At 36.4% G+C, this 21,414-nt stretch overlaps 1 protein-coding gene across 1 annotated transcript in view; it reads right to left on the bottom strand.

Annotated features, from left to right (window-relative positions):
* The window catches only part of LOC150093395 (uncharacterized), a 188,640-nt gene that overhangs the window by 93,984 nt on the left and 73,242 nt on the right, over positions 1-21,414 (bottom strand). Inside the window, exon 5 of the mRNA XM_090413821.1 lies at positions 7,328-7,359. Coding sequence (XP_090269947.1) covers positions 7,328-7,359 — 32 coding nt within the window. The remainder of the gene's footprint in view (positions 1-7,327; positions 7,360-21,414) is intronic.

Raw genomic sequence — 21,414 nt, 5'->3', positions numbered from 1 at the left:
GGGATCTGGAGACATGTCCTTGATTCTCTGAGGCACACATTCTGTTATGTTTTTTTCCCCAGTGGATTCTTATATTGGAGAACCAATTTTGGCATGTCATCAGGAGTTAACCCATATCAATTGTTCTTTTTCATAAGCTCTAAACAGACCACATGCATATCATACCATTCAGGTATGTCGTAGTCATGAGGTGGCAGCACAGGAACAAATATATGGGTTAAGGTTCTTATTGACACTTGCTTTTTAGCTGCCTACTCGGTAAGAGGATTTACTACTAGATGTTGTTGCTACTTTTGTGGTATATAGTTGTTTGCTTCTTTATAGGGATGCTCTGCTCAGTCTGAATATTTTATATCTCCTTTTCATCCTTTCATTCAGGGGTAGGCTATGTGATCCCTCACAATTATGGCATTTTATTGTACAGTAAACCCTTGCCGAGTGCGGATTTGCAGAACACGATTTTGCACATACACATTATCTTAATTGTTTCCATTTAATTTGTCCAATGCTAGAATTTCATTCATACGTGGTACACTGCAGAGCGTCGGCCAGCAACCCTGCTTGGCACTGCCCGCTAGCTGAGTGACCCAGGCCGAGTTCCGATCATTTCACTCACGTTAGCAGAGCTGTAATCACGTATTTATCTTCTTCTCCTTTTGCATTTGTATTTCTTTTAATTTCAAAAATTCAATATGACATGTAAGAGGAAGAATGAAGATGATAAAGCAGCAAAAAGATGCAAAGTTTTGACATTATCTCAGAAAATTGAAATTTTAGATAAGTTGAAAAATGGTACACGTGTTTCATCACTCGCAAGAGAACTAGCTATAAACGAATCAAGCATAAGAACAATATGGGAGAATGAAGAAAAGATTCGGTCTAGTGTCAAAGCTTCAGGCGACACTTCGCCAAAGGTTGCTCAAGTTTCAAGAAGAATTCCACACTTGGAAAAGATGGAAAAAATATTACTAGCTTGGATTGTACAAATTAATCATACAAATTGCAAAAGCAATTGGCGGCAAAGGATTTTCAGATATGGAAGAAGGAGAAGTCAAAGAATTAATCGAGAATGACGAATGAAGAATTGGATGATCTTGTAACACCAGCCGACAGTGAAAGGCGCTTTATCTTCTTAGATAAAGCGCCTTTAACTTACAAGAAGTTAAACGAATTGTTAAAAAAGGTGCAGGAACTGTCTGATTTTGCAATGGAGATTGACCCAAATGAAGAAAGAAGAGGACACTTTATGAAAGACATTGAAAAACTCTGCGCTCTTTACCACGAAACTTTTAAAGAGTTGTGTCAGTCATTGTCCCAAGCAAAAATCACTAGCTTTTAAAAAAAATAATTGTATCATGTACCTACTTATTAAGCAGTAATAAAAATCCTTTCAATTAACATTTGTTTCATTTTTCCGTTTTAATTACAACAATAGTTAGGTTAGTTTAAATTATACATATACTTTCTTAATTTGAACTATACCTAACACATTTTTTTCCCGTAGAAAGTTAACTTTGCGGAATGCGATTTTGCCGTGCACGCAATGTATTAATGACATAACCCCCACGTTCGACAAGGGTTTACTGTATTACACTTAGAGTCTTTGTTCTCAAGGTCATTAATGCCATATTAGGCACATATGGCAGAGCCATGATGGGCAGTGTGAGAATGATTATACTTCTGACATTTTAAGGGTGCAAAGGGTTAGGGGTATCTCAAATGTCCAGTTAGGCTGGACACCTACTTTCATGTATGCACATGGTTGTCTTGACGTAAGGATGTTATTCCTTATGGGAACCACATGACTATACCTACATATGAGGATTCTCCTTATAGCTGTCACTTCATAGTCCTTCAATTCAGAGCAGATCTCATCAGGAACATTGATATTACGCATCTAACAAAATTAAGTTTTTCTAGTTGTGCCGCCACTGCCGCTCAATAAGAATGTCTCCTTAATGGAATTTTGTGATGATTTTGGAGACCCTGTCAGCCCTTCCCATAATGCACAGCAGTATGTCCAAAATAGGTTTGCTTTGCATTATGGGATAATAAGGTAATTGATGTGAAGCCATTAGCTTCTATATACAAGTAGCCCAGAGGTGAAGAAACTTCACAGGCAAACTTTGTGTGCTTACACTTGGTTAAAGAATTAAACTGAGAATATAATTTCTTGGCATCTTTAATTTATAGTATTACCAAGCGGAAAAACTTTAAAAATCTGTTGATTATAACAGTCAAGACAATAATATGCTACAGGTTTTGCAGTGCCTTGTGTGTGAGCGGGATTAAACAAAGTCCTAGTGAGATAATTCAAGGAACTGTTACCTGGGGGAAAGACAATTTCTCTGATGATATTAAAATATTCTAGTGGCCCTGAAGAGCTGCAATGGTGTGCACCATATTTCTTCTCTCAATCCACATGATCTGATGACATGCAAAAAAAAAGTGTTGCAAAACTTTTAAATAAATATGTTAAATAAGGTAAAATTCTATAACACACTGTCCTGTGTAGGCAAGAGGAGTGAATCTTACTGACTTTTTAGGGGGAGGAGGAATTCTTAAAAAACACTACACGTAGAAGGTTGTTCCAGAAGACAAAGACAGATAAAATCAAAACTAAAAGAAATTAGCCTGATGGATCTGAAGTTGTTCTGGCAGCAGCTGTTCATGTTTTCATAGACCCAGAGGAAAGTGAAGAATGATGGACACTAGTTAAATGAAATATTTATGGAAGTATCTATAGTAAATAGCAGTCTGAGTAAGACCATGAGAGAGAGACAGACTTAATCAAATGAAATGTCCTCTCCTGGAAGGCTTATATTAGGAATTTTTAGAGATTTTTGATGTACCATTCTAAATGCGAGACAGTACTCTAAGGCTGGAAAGATCTGGGATTAGTGCAAGTTAGCAATTGTACTAGCTCAAAAGTAGTGTCTTAACTGTAAAAATATACCATGTGTTGCAATGGAGAATGAGAGGATCATGGAGTGGCTCATCGGCGCAAGAAAAGCAAGAGGTGAATGTCAACCCAAGAAGAAAAATTTGATCTTACCTGGAATTCTATTATGAAAGTCAAGAGAAGGTGAAGTAACATCTTTCTTGCAAAAAAGAAGATGTAATAACTAAGTTTTCATGCCACTCACCAAGAGTATCCTAACCTACTGAAAAACAGAAAGAAAAGTGTAAGTCATTTGGTCATGGAAATCTTTAAGCTTGGAAATGTTTGACAGCTGAAAGATTGATTAAAACTCTGCCACCCCTGTATGAGACAAGCTAACTCACCTGCAACTGAAAATCCCAGTAAAAGCTCTTCGTGTCCTAGATGGGATTCAAACCCAGGTCTTCTCAACCAAAGGGCATCATTCAAACTGAATGAGCTATGAAAGGATCTATAAAAAAAAACATACTGCAACAACACAGCACCCATGAGAAAGTGATTAGAGCGAGTCAGTGAGAGTGGTCATTTATTAAGCAGACTGCCAACCTCTGTATACAACAAGAATTCTTAGTAAGATATTAGAACATTCCTACTCCCCCCACTGATAAACTTACATATAGCTTTGCTATAATCATCATTGCTCTTGTGTATTTTATTTTCAAAGAGTTTACATCTCCAAGTTAATCTCCCAACCTTAACAACTCTGGTTGAGAAGCCCATAGCCATAACTTGGAAACTACAGGATCAAAAAAGTCAAGATTTTTATTTATTTATTTTTTCTTTCAAACTAAGGTGGAAAGAATCCACCCCCCCCCCAAATAAAAAACCACACACACAAACAGGTTCTTGGATGAATTAAAACAGCAAAAAACTGTACATATCTAGTAAAATAGGATTTTAGGCAAGGCACTACAATAATGGGAAGAATGAACAACAAAGCAATAAGATGATTATGGAAAAATTAATAATTTTGAGCATGACTGATGTAATTATATAATGTTCCCCACCTTCACCACAAGAATTCAAGCTAGGTCATGGATTTCCAGATATGTACTTAGTGATGCTACGGTAGAGTAGCTATTGCAAAATGCATATACACCTACATTTCTAGGAGGAGTGTGATACAAACTCATTAACACAATGATAATGTGATCCACAAATGTGTCATAATGAGTGCTGTACATTGTTTATTCAAATTGAAAGAAAGCATTCTGTTATTGTTAAAAATGTATTTTGCATGAATGGCTCTACAATGTGGAATTCTGAGTAGAAAGGAATCTATCCTATTACAATAAAAATCTCTTTTCTGTGCAAATTAATGTGATTTTATTTAACAACAAACAATTACGGACATATTGAAACCTGCAATAAATATTATTAAACATATAGATTACTACTATTCTTAAAGAAATAATAATAAATACCATCATGATTTCCTGATTAGCCTCTCATGGAGTGTACAGAGACCATAGGAACATTTGTCATATTGGAGTTTGCTACAGCATAGCATTGCATCTGTGAGGTTTTTGTCAGGCCTTTTCAGTAGTTTATTATAGTGATATATGCTTTAGTCAGAGTTAAATGTAGTATGGTAGTACTACATAATTAAGCTTACATTATTACTAGCTTCCTATCAGCAATTTTGATCAGATTAATTTATTATTTGTCATGTACCTTATCTTACGTCAGTGATCTAAAGTGTCACAAACCAATCCAGATCAGGCTTGTACATCTTTTCCCTGCAATCTTGGCATCAAATGCTTATTTTTCTGGTCTTTCCTCTTCTATTCTATTTAAGTAATTATTCCTTACCGCTTCTGTAAGAGATTAGCTAACTCCATCTTCAGATGAAGAGCTCTTTTAAAGGTCTTCCTTTGCATCCTGAATAAAAATCAAACCAACCAAAGAACATCGTTGATATCAAATAACACTACAGAAGCTCAATCAGTAATTTTTCTTACACTACTAAATACAGATCTACTGATTTCTTGATTTACAGAATTGAAAATTAAAAGCTGACAATTTTGCAAGAACCATATATAATGAATACAATAATAAAAAAAAAAGTTAATTAAGTGGCCAAATATATTTTAAATGAATAAGGATTTTGTTTATAAAAATCCTTTACAATACAATATCTTTCAAGCAGATTTAATTAATTTATGAAGATAAAGTTTGCTGTATTGGAAATGATTTTATGGACAAGAAACTGTGTGTTATAACAGATTTTCTGTTGTACAGCTGATTCTGCTTTCTCTTTGTTTTTGGTCTGCTGTAGTCCATTTTCCCCATATGTTAGACTCAATGGCCTATCACAGCCAATTAATTTAGCTTTGAAACCTAATTAATGATCTGATAGGGGTTAATCTCATGTATGTATTATGGTTATCAATTGCATGTGATCTTCTGGGCAGTTTGCCTGTTTTTCTGGATGAAAAACCAGAGTTTATGGGAAGAACAACTCTGCAACCTTTGCATAAGACTGCTAGCTCACCTTTGGTTGAAATGCCATAACCAAAGAACATTTAGGCTCTTTGCCTCCTCGATGGGATTGAAAACTAAGTCTTTCAAACCAAAGGACATCAATGAAATTGACTAGCTACAGATGCTCAACAATCTGCTGTATTTGACCACAAATTTAATTATTCTATATTTCAAGAACACCATATCATAGCTATTTCAATATACAAAATCTGAGTCACCAATAAATATTTCTCAAAAATATTTCAAACACTTTCTCTTTCTATTAATTTTTTTTGGAAAAAAACAAACAAACAAACAAAAAAAAAAAAACAGAAGTGATATCAGTGAGAAATGGGGAAAAAATATTGTATAACTAAACCTTAAAAATTGGACATTATTGCATATACACATAAACACACATACAATGGATCTCAAGTGTGATAGATTTCTATGCATTGGGGGTGAGGGGGAGGAGAAATGTATATTTCACATGTGCAAAAAAAATTTACTAATGTATTAAGTGAATTATTGTTATAAGTTATTATACAGGAAAACCTCGCTTAATGCGAATTCGATATGTGTAATAATCAGTCAGCACGACTGAGTGAAATGATACTATTTCCAGGTATAAGCGAGCAATTAATCAGTTAGGGTAATCATTTCACATTATGCAAAATTTTTTGTTGCCAATCTGAAGTAAGCAGCGGCAGTGCTGCAGGCAGTAGCCGGTGACACTCGGCAGTTGACTGAAAGCTACCATCGCAAGCACACATGCAAACTCTGTTCTCTTACTCAATCACTTTTCCTTCATTTTGCTTTAATTTGGATACCTATAAGGCTTTATTATATTCAACCCCTGATACAGAAAAGTAAAAGACCGATAAAGAAAGCGGCAGTAATAAAAAGGAGAAAAGTAATTACGTTAGAGAAATAGCTGAAAAACTTGCTCGATTCCTATTTAGAACAGTTAAGTGAGAATTTGCTAGTTTTCAGTAATAGTCCCTTTTACTAACACATGTGGCTTGGTGCATCCATTAAGCATCATGCCTCCCCACATTATACTTCTGTAGACCAAGGATATTAATCAAATTGAGTGGCCAGCATGCTCCCCAGAACCCAACCATATAGATCACATTTGAGATGCAATAGGGAGATACACTACTGCTTGAAATTCTCCTCCAGAAAACAAACAAGGCTTTATCCTTGCTCTGAAGGAGGAATGGGCAAGTTTGCGTCAAGAATTAATGAATCACTTGGTGATTCATTACTAACTAGAAGAACATCATTACTAACAGAATGATGATTACATCATTAGAAAGAAGATTACATCATTACTAACTAGAAGAACAGCATGTATATGAAGAAGAAGATAAGGGCAAACAAGAAGAGAATGTTACGACTAAGAAGCTAATTGCAAAAGAACCTGAGCTAGTTTTCAATCACAGTGAGCATGTTAAGGAAATTTTGTTTGCTGCCGATCCTGATATGGAACAAAAGCTTAGAAGTCCACCGAAATCTCAATAAAGCAATCACCAGCTATTGCAAATTGAATGACAAAATAAAAAAGTCGAGTGCTATTTAAACATCTTTACTTAATTTTTTTTGCAAAAAACATTAAATAAAAATTTAAGCAATTGATTTTTATTAACTTTGATGATTTTATCCTCTAATATAGCTTATAATTTTTTATTTTTGTCAAATTTATGCTAACTGATGAATGAATTATAATTACTCCTACTGCTTATTGTATTCACTAAATGTGATTTTGCTTAGTGCGAATTAATTGATGGATTAATTAAGCAAGGTTTTCCTGTATTATAACAATACAATTAAAAAAAACACACCCTGGAATACTTTTCTAAAAAGCTTTCACAATCAATCTAAATGCTGTAACTAGAACTGAACATACAAAGTTTTACTTACCTGAATCCTGATCTTCGCCCTTTGATATTTTCCTGCAATAAAAGTGAATACAGTTAATTCACAATGATTCAATCATTAGAAAGAATATCACCCATTCTAAAAAGAAGATGACTAATAAAGTATTTTCAAAACATTAAAAAGTGTAATAAAATTATTTACAATATGAAAATGTTAAAGAGTATAAGTGGAATAAGTTAACTGCATATGAAATTGCCAGATGTTATAACTGATTGTAATAGTTTCATTAACTTTCAGATTATGTTTATCTGAATTTCTGCATTTACCATTTAAAACATTAAGTGATGACAGAATGACTGCTTTCATCTGATGTGACATCGGCATCATTTTAACACCACGATACTGACCAAAATAAACTGAGACTTATCAATCTGCTAATATTTTAATATGATCTTTCTGCATCACCATTACAACCTACTATCTATGTAAACATGAAATGCAGAAAAAAAAAACTTGATAAACCAGGAATATGATCCAGAGCAAGAATTCTAGTTTATGTTATGCCAGCATAATATTTATCCTATACTTAGTTTGACAAATGACAGTATCTCTGCTTTCAGATTACAGGCAGAAAAGTCTGAATTACGCTATGGTATGGATGTTTGTGAAAGTTTCTAAGTGATGGATGATTTATCATCTGGCTTCAGACTATAACCTTGCTTACCAGAAGTTTGAAACAAACACTGAAGAAAAGTTTAACATCTGGTCTTTGAGACAACATATTTGGATTGTCATAAAAAAGTTAGTCAGCCTGGGATGTGAACTAGTTTTTTATTTATTTATTTATTTTTTGTGGATGAACTTCTATTAAAAAAATCCATATACATGTCAATTATAACAAGAGTAATAGATTCTCATTATAAATGAATACCTGATTGGCAAAAACTACACCCTACTTTAAATTATCAACAAATTCCTGATATATACGTTAAAAGGTATACAGGAGATTACTACACTTGTGTCCAAAACCTAAGGGCAAACACTATTTCTGAAGATTCTTCTTCTTCTTCGGTGCATCAATCCGAAAATTGGTAGATTACAATTACAAATTCAGATGCATCAGCTTGTGGCAATATGTATAACCAACAATTTTGAGTAGAGGGATACAGATTCAAATTTTCAAATCGCATGCAAAGGGGGTCGGTCATGTGGTACCACTCACCAGCATAAAAGGAAAAAAGGCTGAGTTAAGTGAATTGTAATGTCTCAAAGACATCATCTAGATCATTTTACACAGGGAAGAATTGCTGTAGTTCATCCTTAAAGAAGGGTGCAGAATTACTGATATTGCCAAAGACTTTGGAATCTCACATAGCATTGTATCCAGGCTATGGGCAGCATTTCAAACTAATGGAATGTGTTCAAGACATTTACTAAATACGTGTGTAGAGGCTTAAGTGATGTGAGGACATCATGTTGGAGGCTTAATGGATATTTTTACAACACTCAAAAAGAATTAAAATAGACTTTAATGCTTCCTATATTTCGTCCTAGTCACTAGGACATCTATGGGGATTACAAAAAAATTAATGTAACATATGCACAAATAACAAACAATACTAAGCCCAACCACGTGGGTGACACTAAAGTCCTATCTAGGTAGAGCGCCCTCTAAGGGCAGTAGTAGGTGGCCTGGAATGTAAGGTGGGAACTCTGGTGATGAGTGTTTCCCAAATCTTCGGAAGCTTAATGCACCCATATTTATTGAGATTTGGTTGGTTTTTGAGAGCTGCTGCTGCTGCTTCTAAGAAAAGTCTCTCTTTCTTGAATTTGCTGTGGTGGAGCATGGTGGTTTTCTTCCATAATACTCTGTGGGTGGTGTCCAAAACATGGTCAGCCAAGCCTGAATGGCCATAGTTGTGTTTGAAGATGTAAGACTTGTGTTCCTCTAGACGGATGGATGCTGATCTGCCTGTCTGTCCAAAGTACGCCAGCTTACAGGAACAGGGTACTTTGTAAACTCCAGGCAGAGAGAGAGGAGGGAGCTGATCTTTCGTAGAACGGATAAGGGTAGCCACAAACCCAACTCCCCACTCAGGCCTATAGTAGATGCTACCAATGCACCTTGCTATAGACTATCTAAACAGCTGGCCAACTCTCTGATCCCCCTCACCGGAAGGTCCCCTTCCTATATAAAAAACTCGACCCACTTTAAAGCCCTCACAGAAAATTTAACCTTGAAGACGACAGACATATTGGTAAGCTTTGATATCTCCTCTTTGTTTACCAATATTCCCTTAATTGACACCTTATCTCTCTTAGAAAAGGTTTTTCCCTCTGACATCTTAGATCTCTTTTCCTTTGCCATTAACTCTGGATATTTCTCTTGGAACAACAAAATCTACAAGCAGATAGAAGGAACTGCCATGGGTTCCCCCCCTCTCACCCCCCCTTGCCAATTTCTATATGGAAGATTTCGAAAAACGAGCCATAGACTCAGCCCCACTCAAACCTTCTATCTGGATAAGATATGTAGATGACGTGTTCTCTATTTGGCCTCATGGCCCAGACACGTTAGACTCCTTCCTCAATCATCTCAATAGTCTACATCCAAGAATCCAGTTCACTATGGAAAAGGAAAAGAACAATTGTTTACCCTTCCTAGACACCTTAGTCACACGCCTGCCTAATGATACACTTACCTTCACCGTATACAGAAAACCCACACACACAGGCAGATACATTCACAAACTCTCCCACCACCACTCCTCTCAACAATATGGCATTATTAAAACTCTTACCAAGAGAGCCCACAATCTTTGTTCCAGTGGAACCGCCCTCACTAATGAGCTTAACCACATACACAGCACTTTCCTCTCCAATGGCTACAGCGATCACAGTATCAAAAAAATAATCAACTCCTCCCCCATTCCCCTTCCTTCTCGTCAACAAGATTTTAAAAATGCCATCACCATACCCTACATCCATGGCACATCTGAAAAAATAGCCAAGATACTAAAACAATACAATCTACACACAGCATACAAGCCCCACTGCAAACTGGCTACCCTTATCCGTTCTACGAAAGATCAGCTCCCTCCTCTCTCTCTGCCTGGAGTTTACAAAGTACCCTGTTCCTGTAAGCTGGCATACTTTGGACAGACAGGCAGATCAGCATCCATCCATCTAGAGGAACACAAGTCTTACATCTTCAAACACAACTATGGCCATTCAGGCTTGGCTGACCATGTTTTGGACACCACCCACAGAGTATCATGGAAGAAAACCACCATGCTCCACCACTGCAAATTCAAGAAAGAGACTTTTCTTAGAAGCAGCAGCAGCTCTCAAAAACCAACCAAATCTCAATAAATATGGGTGCATTAAGCTTCCGAAGATTTGGGAAACACTCATCACCAGAGTTCCCACCTTACATTCCAGGCCACCTACTACTGCCCTTAGAGGGCGCTCTACCTAGATAGGACTTTAGTGTCACCCACGTGGTTGGGCTTAGTATTGTTTGTTATTTGTGCATATGTTACATTAATTTTTTTGTAATCCCCATAGATGTCCTAGTGACTAGGACGAAATATAGGAAGCATTAAAGTCTATTTTAATTCTTTTTGAGTGTTGTAAAAATATCCATTAAGCCACCAACATGACATTTACTAAATGTCCTTGTTCTAACGCTTATCACAAAGACAGATTTTGGTTATAACAGCAAAACATAATCGATGCACCACAGCAGGTAAGCACCATTCAAGCACAGACACACACATATCTCAACAAACTGTAGCAAGATGACTACGACAAGTAGGCCTATACATCCAAAGGCCTGTAGTCTGTGTCCCTTCATCCAAAGCTCATCGTAAAGCATGCTTTCACTGGTGTTGTTATCCATAAAAATTGCACAAGACACCAATGGGTTAATGTACTCTTTACAGATGAGAATTGTTTCAGTCTCTCTTCCGATTCTAGACGACACTTAATCTGGCGTGAAAGTGGTACTGCTTACCATTGCAAGAATGTTCTCGAAAGGGACAGATATGGCAGTGCTGGAAAAAGGGACTATGACTGGTGAACAATATTGCAAAGAAGTTCTTCAATGTCATGTTTGATTTTCTGTGGAGCCTGTAGGCAAAGAATTCATTTCTATGGATGACAATGTAACACCACATAGTACATGACATTGAAGAACTTCATTGCAATATCATTCACCAGTAATAGTCCCTTTTACTAACACATGTGGCTTGGTGCATCCATTAAGCATCATGCCTCCCCACATTATACTTCTGTAGACCAAGGATATTAATCAAATTGAGTGGCCAGCATGCTCCCCAGAACCCAACCATATAGATCACATTTGAGATGCAATAGAGAGATACACTACTGCTTGAAATTCTCTTCCAGAAAACAAACAAGGCTTTATCCTTGCTCTGAAGGAGGAATGGGCAAGTTTGCATCAAGAATTAATGAATCACTTGGTGTTATGCATGGAATGACATTGTGAGAGTTGTATTGCAGTTCAGGGTGGACACATTCCATACTGAAATGTCATCATCATCATCAAATTCCTGCCATGTACCCTCAAGGGGTGTACAGGATATGATAGTACTACATGAAAAATTTACATCATTACTAACTTCCTATCTACAATTTTCCTCCAAATCAGTCTGTTACTTGTCAAGACTCCAACATTACCAGATCTTTTATTTCTATCGTCTAAGGCACTTTGTACCGCATCAATCCACCTATATCTTGGTCTTCCTCTGGGTCATTTTCCTGCCAACCTTGCAGAGAACACTTGTTTTGATAATCTTTCCTCGCCCATTATGTTTTAAGTGACCATACCATCTGAGATTAGCTCTGCTAAAGCATTCCTGGACGATGACAATGTCAAGTTCTTTCCGAATATTCTCGTTTTTAATATGATATTGCCATTGATGCCATCTGTTCATGCCTATAATCTTTCTCAGGACTCTCATATCTGTGGTCTCTAGTCTTTGGTCAAGTGTTTTACTTCTGACCCAGCTCTCAGATCCATAAGTTAAAACTGATTTGAACACTGTCTTCTATACAGCTAATTTAGTGTTCCGATTAATTTCTCTCTTCTTCCATATGAATTTATTCAATTGACTTCCTACCATACCAGCTTTGTTGATTCTGTTGTCTATTTCCATATTTAATTTACCATCTTCACTAAAAATCGTGCCTAAGTAGCTGAAATATTTCACTTGTCCACAGGTTCTCCATTCACAACAGTTGACATTTTCAATGATTCTGCCTATTTTCATTGTATTTGTCTTTTTATTGCTGACCTTCATACCATATCTATTACAACAGTTATTCAATTTAGTCAAGGAATCTTGCAGACTTGTAGCGGATTTATTTAGAAGTATAACATCGTCCGCATAAAGCAAAGAGCTGACATTAACATCTCCAATTTTGATATCATGTTTAATACCACTTTCCTTCATAATGTGATCCATATAGATAATGAATAACAGAGGGGATAATGTACATCCTTGTCTCACACCAGATTTAAAATTAAACCATCTTCCTGTACTACCTTCAATTCTAACAGCTGACTTACAACTCAAATAAAGACTAAGTATTGCTTGCCCCACTGACACCATATAACTGTAGCGTATTGAATAGCTTCTCTCTTGGACCTTGTCATATGCCTTTTCCAAATAGACAAAACTTAAATACAGATCTTTGTTATATTCCCATGATTTCTCCACTATTTGTCGTAAAGTGAAGATCTGATCTTGACAGCCTCTATTTGACCCGAATCCAGCTTGTTCTTCACCAAGCTTTTCTTCCACAATTCTTCTCAACCGTTTCTCAAGTATGCTTGCATAGATCTTGCCAGGAACACTCAGTAGGGAAATACCTCTGTAATTCTCACATTCAGTTTTATTTCCTTTTTTATATATGGGTACTGTGAGAGCTCTACTCCAATCATCAGGAATTCGTCCCTATGTCCAGGCTTTCTGAACTATGCAGTACAGCCACTGTAAGACTTTTATACCACTATACTTCAGCATTTCTGGTCGAATATCATCTACTCCTGCTGCTCTTTTCCACATTTCAAGCTTTTGATGGCTTTTTCTACTTCAAGTATGGATATGTATTCCTGACTGCATTCCTGTTGAGTGTTTTTTACCACTGTGCTGTCATCACTGCTTGTTTCATTTAGCAGTTTTTCAAAGTAATTACTCCATACTTCAAAGATATCTTTTTCTCCCGTTTTCATTTCACCTTCATCATCTCTAACTCCTTTTACAGCACTCTTTCTTCCATTCCTAAGCTTCTTCAACAACCTCCAGAATATTTTGCCACCTTCTTGATATTTATTTTCTATATTCTTGCCAAAGTCCTCTCATGACTTTTGTTTAGCTAGTTTTACACACTGTTTAGCTTTCTTACATTTGTCTCTGTATTCTCTAAGAGCACAAGCTGACTTATTTGCCAGGAACTTTTGATATGCTTTCTTCTTTTCCTTCACTACCTCTTTAACTTCCTGTGTCCACCATGGGGTTATAATTTTTCTATCCTTGCAGACAACTTCACCAGATGCCTCTCTAGCTGAATCAATCAAGGCTTTCTTCAAGGCTTGCCACTGAATCTCCAGGGTTTGATTCCTGTTCTCAAACTCTTTCATTTTTTCTTCAATAATCTTTGTGTATTTTAGTTTACAGTTCTTCAATGGTATATCTGAGAGCTGCTCAACTTTTATTCACTTTAAAACTTTCTTACATGTTATTCTTTTCAATATGAAATTCAATTTTATCCTGCTCAAGACTAAATAGTGATCACTTCCAATTTCAAATCCTCTGTACACTCTGGTGTCCTGCACTATCAACAATAACATAGTCAATGAGACTTTTCTTATTCCTTGCCTCTTCTCTCCATATGAATTTGTGCAGATTTTTATGTTGGAACATGGTGTTAGTAATAACCAGTCCATGTCCTGAGCAGAAATCCAACAGGTATTTGCCATTATTATTAGCTTTGCTCTTTTCTCCAAATTTTCCCAAAACATTTTTGTATGTCTGACGATCACTTCCTACTCTGCTATTTAGATCCCCAACAAGGAACAACTTTTCCTTTTTCATTGTGTCAGTAGCTTTCTCTAGAGCCTCAAAAAATTCCTCCACTTCTACCTTAGTAGAACCTTCTGTGGGACCATAGGCACAAATAAGTCTCATTTTCCAGTTCCCCATTCTGATATTTGCCCAAATCACTCTACTTGACACTGCTTGCCATTCAAGAAGATTAGCCTCATATTCTGTGTTGAATACTATGGCTACTCCTTCTTTTCCTTGATTTTCATTGCCTGAATATAACATTTTGTATTTATTGCTCAGAAAGATCTCACCAGTTTTTGTCTTTTTTGTTTCAGTCACCCCTATTATGTCGATCTGGTATTTATCTAATTCCTCAGCTAGCTCTATATCTTTGCCATTCAGGCTTCTTATGTTGATAGTACTGATCTTTAACTCTGGTGATGTTGAGTTGGGGTGTTTTTTCGGATTTATTCCAGTAGCTGACTTTTTGCTGTTCATCCTGGTTTCCTGGCGAAAATAACGAGGGCCTTGTTTCTGAAATGTCTCTACACATAATTTTCTGTAAGCACTGTACATTAACTTAACCGTATTCCTTAACTTTCTCCAAAAACATAATGCAATTTAATTTGTATGAAATTTATAATACATTTTTTGTGTAATATAATTTATCAGTATGCTGACAATAAATTTATGTTCACATTTGGCTGAAGTCATGAAAATTTTTTCATATATAGGTAAAAATATAGTTCATCCTTAGCTCTTTGGACACCAGTGTATGATAATGCTACATGAAAGATTCCATCACTCTAGATTAGGGATGCAAAAGTTAAATGCTGCCACGGGACAAACCAAATAATTATTACACTTATGTGGGCTACATTTTTAAAAGTTGAATTTTTAGCTAAAAAATAAAATCACCTTATATTTTGCTCATACTGACAGACTATTTAAATCATCTCCACATCACCTTGATTCACTATTGTCCTACATAGTTTTTCATCATCAGCAAATAGCCAAATATTTCCTTTCAGGTTATTTCCTATATCATTTATGTACAAATTAAACAGTAGTGGTCCTAGCACAGAATCTTGAGGTACACCACTAGTCACTTGCTTTTGCCTGGACTCTTTTCCTCTTTGTATATACCACTTTTTGATATGTCTGGCAGCCATCCTCTTATCCACATAACCAATGCCATATCCATTCCAATTCGTTTAATTTACATAACAGAGTTCAATGTTGAATTCTGTCAAGTGCCTTTGCAAAATTCAGTAGAATCATCATGTGGCCATTTTCTTTATCCAACTCAGCTGTCACTTCTTCATAAAAAGTTAAGCCATGATCAACTCTTCACAAAGCCATGTTGCCCCTCATAGCATATCATATTCTAATCCATCCATTCTTGAATTCTCTTTTTGACCAATTTTTCCAGTATTTTTACCACTCCTGAGATAATGATTAGTCTAGAATTTGCTACTGCAGTCTTAGAACTTCCCTTATGGAAGGGAATTATTTTGCCTTCTTTCCATTCCCTTGGAACTCTACTAGAGCTGAGACTTAAAGGACCTAGCAAGAGGTTGCAACTTCCCTTTCAAATTTCTGCAAAATGCAAACTGATATTCTATCTAATCCCACAGTTGTGTTTACATTCACATTCTGCAATATCCTAAGAATTCACCTCTGTTCCCACATAAGTCTCTGTGACATATGTCACAGTTAACCTCACTTGGATGATTGCTTAGTAACTCAAGACCATCACTCATTATGGTTATTCTTCCTCTTACTTGCCACATAGCAAAAGAACTCTATGAATTTCTTTTGGTCTGCTTGGCTGGTTTCTTCTTGTAATCTGATTTTGCCTTCCTTACCATACTGGTCACCTTTCTCCTAATATACCATCAACAACATTTTCTTTTCTGCAGTTTATGCTTAATGATATTACTCATCCATCTACCTCCTACCTGATTAACCCTAATTATCTTAGGTATACAATTTAATATTGCTTCCTCTAGATGCTCCTTAACTATCTCCCATATGCTACTAACACCCTTCCCTTGCAGGGTTTAATGCAGTGGCACAGTTTCCTGCTTCCTCCTAAGCACTTGCCTTATAGTTCCATATTAACTCCCTCCTGACAGAATGTTCCTCATGTTTCACAATCTCTGAAGTCAAGATGGTATGGTCAATTTCCCCAATCAAAGGCAATGTGACCACTTTGCAGAGAGCTATTCTGATTCTATGACCACATCCGATACTCTTGCACTATGAATCCCCTCCATTACATGCTGCTTCAAATTAATTATCTCTCAGTAGGTGTACAAATTCCATTTCCTTCCTGCCAATGATCTCTCTTTGTTCCAATCTATATCTCCATAGCTGGCATCACCCATAATAATCACCCAATCTGCGCTAACTAATTGTACTAATTTGCTGATGCATGTCTCCCAGATCAGTAGATAATCTGGGAGATCATCTAAATGCATGGAGACATGAATCCCCCCCCCAGCCTATAGCAACAATCAATTGTGTATTTTTTCTTATTGGCCTTGATCTCACATTAGACTGCCTAAAATGAACAACTACCCTCCTGCCTATCTCCTATTCTTTTTGGCTGGAATTAATTTGCTATCATTAGCAGTACCTCTACCTCATCCTATTTCTCAATCTTCCCTGAAAATACTAAACACCTCATATCGTATCCCTATAACTACATTATCTGCTGTTAGCCAAGTCTCACTAATGCCCATAACTTTTGGCAAGGTTGCACTAACCAATGCCAAACACTCCTCTCTCTTGTTCCTGATACTTCTGACATTATCTATATAGAAACTGCAGCATCCCTTTAGATCCCCAACGACCTTTATTTTCTGAATTGACTTCCTTATTCAAAATTTTTGGTTGAGAGACTAGATTCTGCTCATGTTGGTCAGGCTCACACTGATTTGCCTCATGGGTGCATCTATCCTAATAATATTTTAACCAAGTGAAAAAATTTTCAACATTATCTCTCATGCAGAGTTTTTTAATAATAAGGTGATACACCTTTTCACTACTTATATATGGGAAATATATCACTTTTGCATTACTTCAACCTTGGCATCTCTTCTGGGTGTGACAGCCACTGATGAGACTTCAATAAAGGTCAAAACCAGTCTGGGTAGTGACCCCTTCTCATAATGCACAGCCTTACACAAATAGAAAAGGGGTGTGTGCTTTGCATTATGGGATACTAAAGCAATTTTACGCAAGCATATTTTACTCAAGAAGCAAAGATAACCATCACAGAGAAAGTATAGCACTAATCATTAAAAATGGCTCCTAAACTCAATAGCTGAAGTAAGACCAATTTCCTGTAGAATCATCTCAGTAAGATTCAAAGCTGATTATTATGGGAGATTTTAATACAAAGATCGGTCAGTTCTCTGAAGAATAAGGAAGAAGTAGTAATGGGAAAATTTCGTCATGGAGAGATGAATGAGAGAGAAGAGAACTTGATTAATTTTTGCAAAATAAATCAACTGTTAATCAGAAATACCTTATTCTCTCACAGGACACAACACAAATACATCTGGACATCACCAAACAATGAAATCAAAAACTGTATAGACTATATAATTGTTAATAAGAAATGGAAAAATTTGTTCCAAAATATCAAAACATTAAAACCTGGATACAGACCATGAACTACTATCAGCCAAACTAAAAATCAGTTTCAAAAGAAAGAGAATAAACCACCAAAACAAAAGAAGATAGACATCTCAAAACTCAATGATAGCTTGACCAGATCTACCTATCAGAGAACATTGAAAGCAAAATTAAACAATCTTGCTTTAGATAGTCTCAGTCTTGGAAAAAGGGTAAAGAAATTAGTAAAGAAACAGCAACAAAAAATCTGGGCTACTAGACAAGTAAATAAAGATTGCCTTACACCAGAGATTTGACTTATGAGAGAGAAAAAGAATATCCAAAACTAACCTCTCAAAAGAAGATAATGAAGAAAATAGAATATTACACAAAAATTTGAAAAAAGAAATAGACAAAATATGCAGATTAGAAAAAATCACATATTTAGAAGAAAAAGCAAGAATGTGCAAAGAACATACAAAAAACATGACTTGACTCCAAGACCACTCATGAAATAGTTAAAGAGATAACTTAGATATGCTGATGATACCATTCTAATAGCAGAAAACAGAAACAAATTAATCAAATTACTGCAGCTACTAATTGAAGAAGGTAAAGAATTTGCATTAGATATTAATGCAAAAAAAACAAACAAATTTATGAAAATCTCAAAAGAAAGCAGATCGGAGCCAGAAATATTCATTAACAATATGAAAATTGAACATACAACAGAATACAAATATTTAGGCACCTACTTTACTGCAGATGGAAAGCAAGATAAAGAAATAAAAATAAGAACAGCCATAGCTAAAGATGCATGCCGGAAAAATAAAGATCTGCTCAGAAGTTCTGTGAGTATCGAGACAAAGAAAAGGATGATAAGAACATTAGTGTGGCCAATTTTCACATATGGAAGTGAGATCTGGATATTCAAGAAGAGAGTAAGGCAACAGATAATGGCCTTTGAAATGTGGTGCTATATGAGAGCTCTGAAAACCCCACGGATAGAACGTGACAAATACAGATGTCCTACAGAGAATGAGAACACAGGAAATGATCCAGAGAAAGATGAGATGGGCAGGACATGTATGGAGAGGTTCAGCAGGACAGAAGATATTAACAGTTTTAGAAGGAAAAATTATGGGAAAAGGATCAAGAGGCAAAAAGCGAAGGACATAGCTTGAAGATATAAGAGAGACAAAAAAAGAGGACATGGCGTGAAGATATAAGATCATGGACAGGATCACATAGCTATGCAGAAACTAAAAGGAAAGCCACCAACAGAGAGAGAACTGGAAGGACATAGTGCTGCACCCTCTCACTGAGGAAGCTACATGAAGAAGAAAAAGATAACTAGAACATACTCACCCAACCCAGTTTCAATATTGCAAAAAGATGGAACCACAGCAATAAAAGAAATATGGACTAATCATTTTAAAGAAACATTCGCAGCTGAAGAAAACATAGATCAGGATGCCTTCAACTCAGAAGAAACTTCTGACACAAAAATGAAATCCTAAATGAAGAATATATAGAGCAATCAAACAAATGAAAAATTATAAAGAATCAAGTATAGACAACAATCAAAAAGAACCTCTAGAAAAAGGGGGAGAAAGCATAATAAATTACCTAAGGAAACTGTTCAACAAAATACTAAAGAAAGGAAATTTACTAAGAGAATGGAGAACAGACCAGATCATACCCATCCACAAAAAAGATGTCAGATCCTGCAATAACCATAGATCACTCTTCTAAGCCACTGCTATAAAATATTCAGAGTGCTGGTTGTTTAAGTGTGTTAGGAAGGAGTGGAGTGTATCTGAGCCATGTGGCCAAATAGCGAACACATTATCCACGTATCGAAGCCAAATAGTGGGTTTTTGTGGGGCAGAGTTTAAGGCTTTCTCTTCAAAGGTCTCCATAAAGAAATTGGCCAAGGGTGGGGAAAGTGGTGAACCCATGAATGTCCCTTCCCCTCTATCTGTTTGTAGAATTTTCCTTGCCAAACAAAATAGGGCTGAGATATCGGGAGGAAACTTGGCTTGGATGAGCTCTAGGGTTTCTTTGAGTGGGATATTAGTGAATAAGGAGGAGATATCAAAACTGACCATTATGTCAGTGTTTTAAAGTGAGAGGTTTTCTATACTGGCTTTAAAGTGGGCTGAGTTTTTTATGTGTGATGGTGTGTTGCCAGTATAGTGTGTGAGCGTTTTGGTTAAATGTTTGGCTAATTTATATGTGGGGGAATCAATGCCATCCACTATGGAACATAATGGCACATTTTGTTTATGTATTTTTGGGAGTCCATATAATTGGGGGGATCTAGAGTTATAAGGTTTTAGTTTGTTAGTGACTTCCACAGGCCAAGAAGTGACTTTCTTAAGGAGTCTGTGGATAGTTCTAATTTGAGAGCTGGTAGGATTATATTCAATAGGGAGGTAGGTAGTACAATCTAGTACTAAAGCATTAAGCTTACCTTTGTAGTCCTTTTGATTGTGCACCACAGTGGCGTTTCCCTTATCCGCTTTGGTGATTACTATTTTTTTTGTTTTTCTTCATTTCTAGTAGAGCTGCATATTCGTCTTTGGATAAGTTGGTTTTTGGAGGTTTTGCTTTGCTGAGAACACCGGCTACATCCAGCCTGACATTGTTGCCGATATGGTTAGGAAGGTTGTGAATCCCACATTTTATTTGGATCATGATTTTCTTGGCAGGTATTCTTTTAGGAGCTAGGGTGAAATTGTAGCCACGTGAAAGTGCAGTGAGTGCTTCAGGCTTTAAAACTACGGACGAGAGGTTGACTACAGTGTTGACTGTGGTAAGGAAGTAGAATTCTTTATCAGGTTTTTGTATTTTTTCAAGTGCTGACTACGTATTTTTTCGAATTCTTTTCTTGCCGAAGCATATGAGACATCATAAAGAATCATCCAAAGATCATGGCCGAGCATGTATGAAAGCTCTTCCTCTAGTGCCCGTAAGGTTTTGTTTTCGTTGGCAAGGAGAACACGTGTCCCAGTAATTTGTTCTCTTAATAGGGTGAAGCTAGTGCGATTATAAATATGCACTAGTATTTATAATCTACCTGGTGTATACCAGGTTCCTTGCAGCTGGAAAATGTCCTACTTTGGCCAAACAGGCAGGACAACAAATATCAGGATTTCAGAACACAAAGACTACATCCAGTTTCACCAGTACAGCCACTCTGGGCTGGCAGACCATGCCTTAGATACCCACCATAGAATTCGTTGGAAGAAAACTAAAATAATACACCGCAGCAAGTTTAAGTACGAAAGATTATTCAAGGAATCATCAGCAGCTCTAAAAAATGTTCCAAACCTCAACAAATTTGGGTGCATGAAACTACCCCAAATTTGGGAGACTTATATTATGAGAACTTCAGCCCAACGACCAAGACAACCAAATTAGCCCACC

This window comes from Typopeltis vanoorti, chromosome 24 (genome assembly GCF_054136105.1).
Source record: "Typopeltis vanoorti isolate ZY-2024b chromosome 24, IOZ_Tvanoo_1.0, whole genome shotgun sequence".
Taxonomy (NCBI): domain Eukaryota; kingdom Metazoa; phylum Arthropoda; class Arachnida; order Uropygi; family Thelyphonidae; genus Typopeltis; species Typopeltis vanoorti.
The sequence above is the reverse complement of the archived record's forward strand: the minus strand, read 5'-3'. Positions and strand labels throughout refer to the sequence as shown.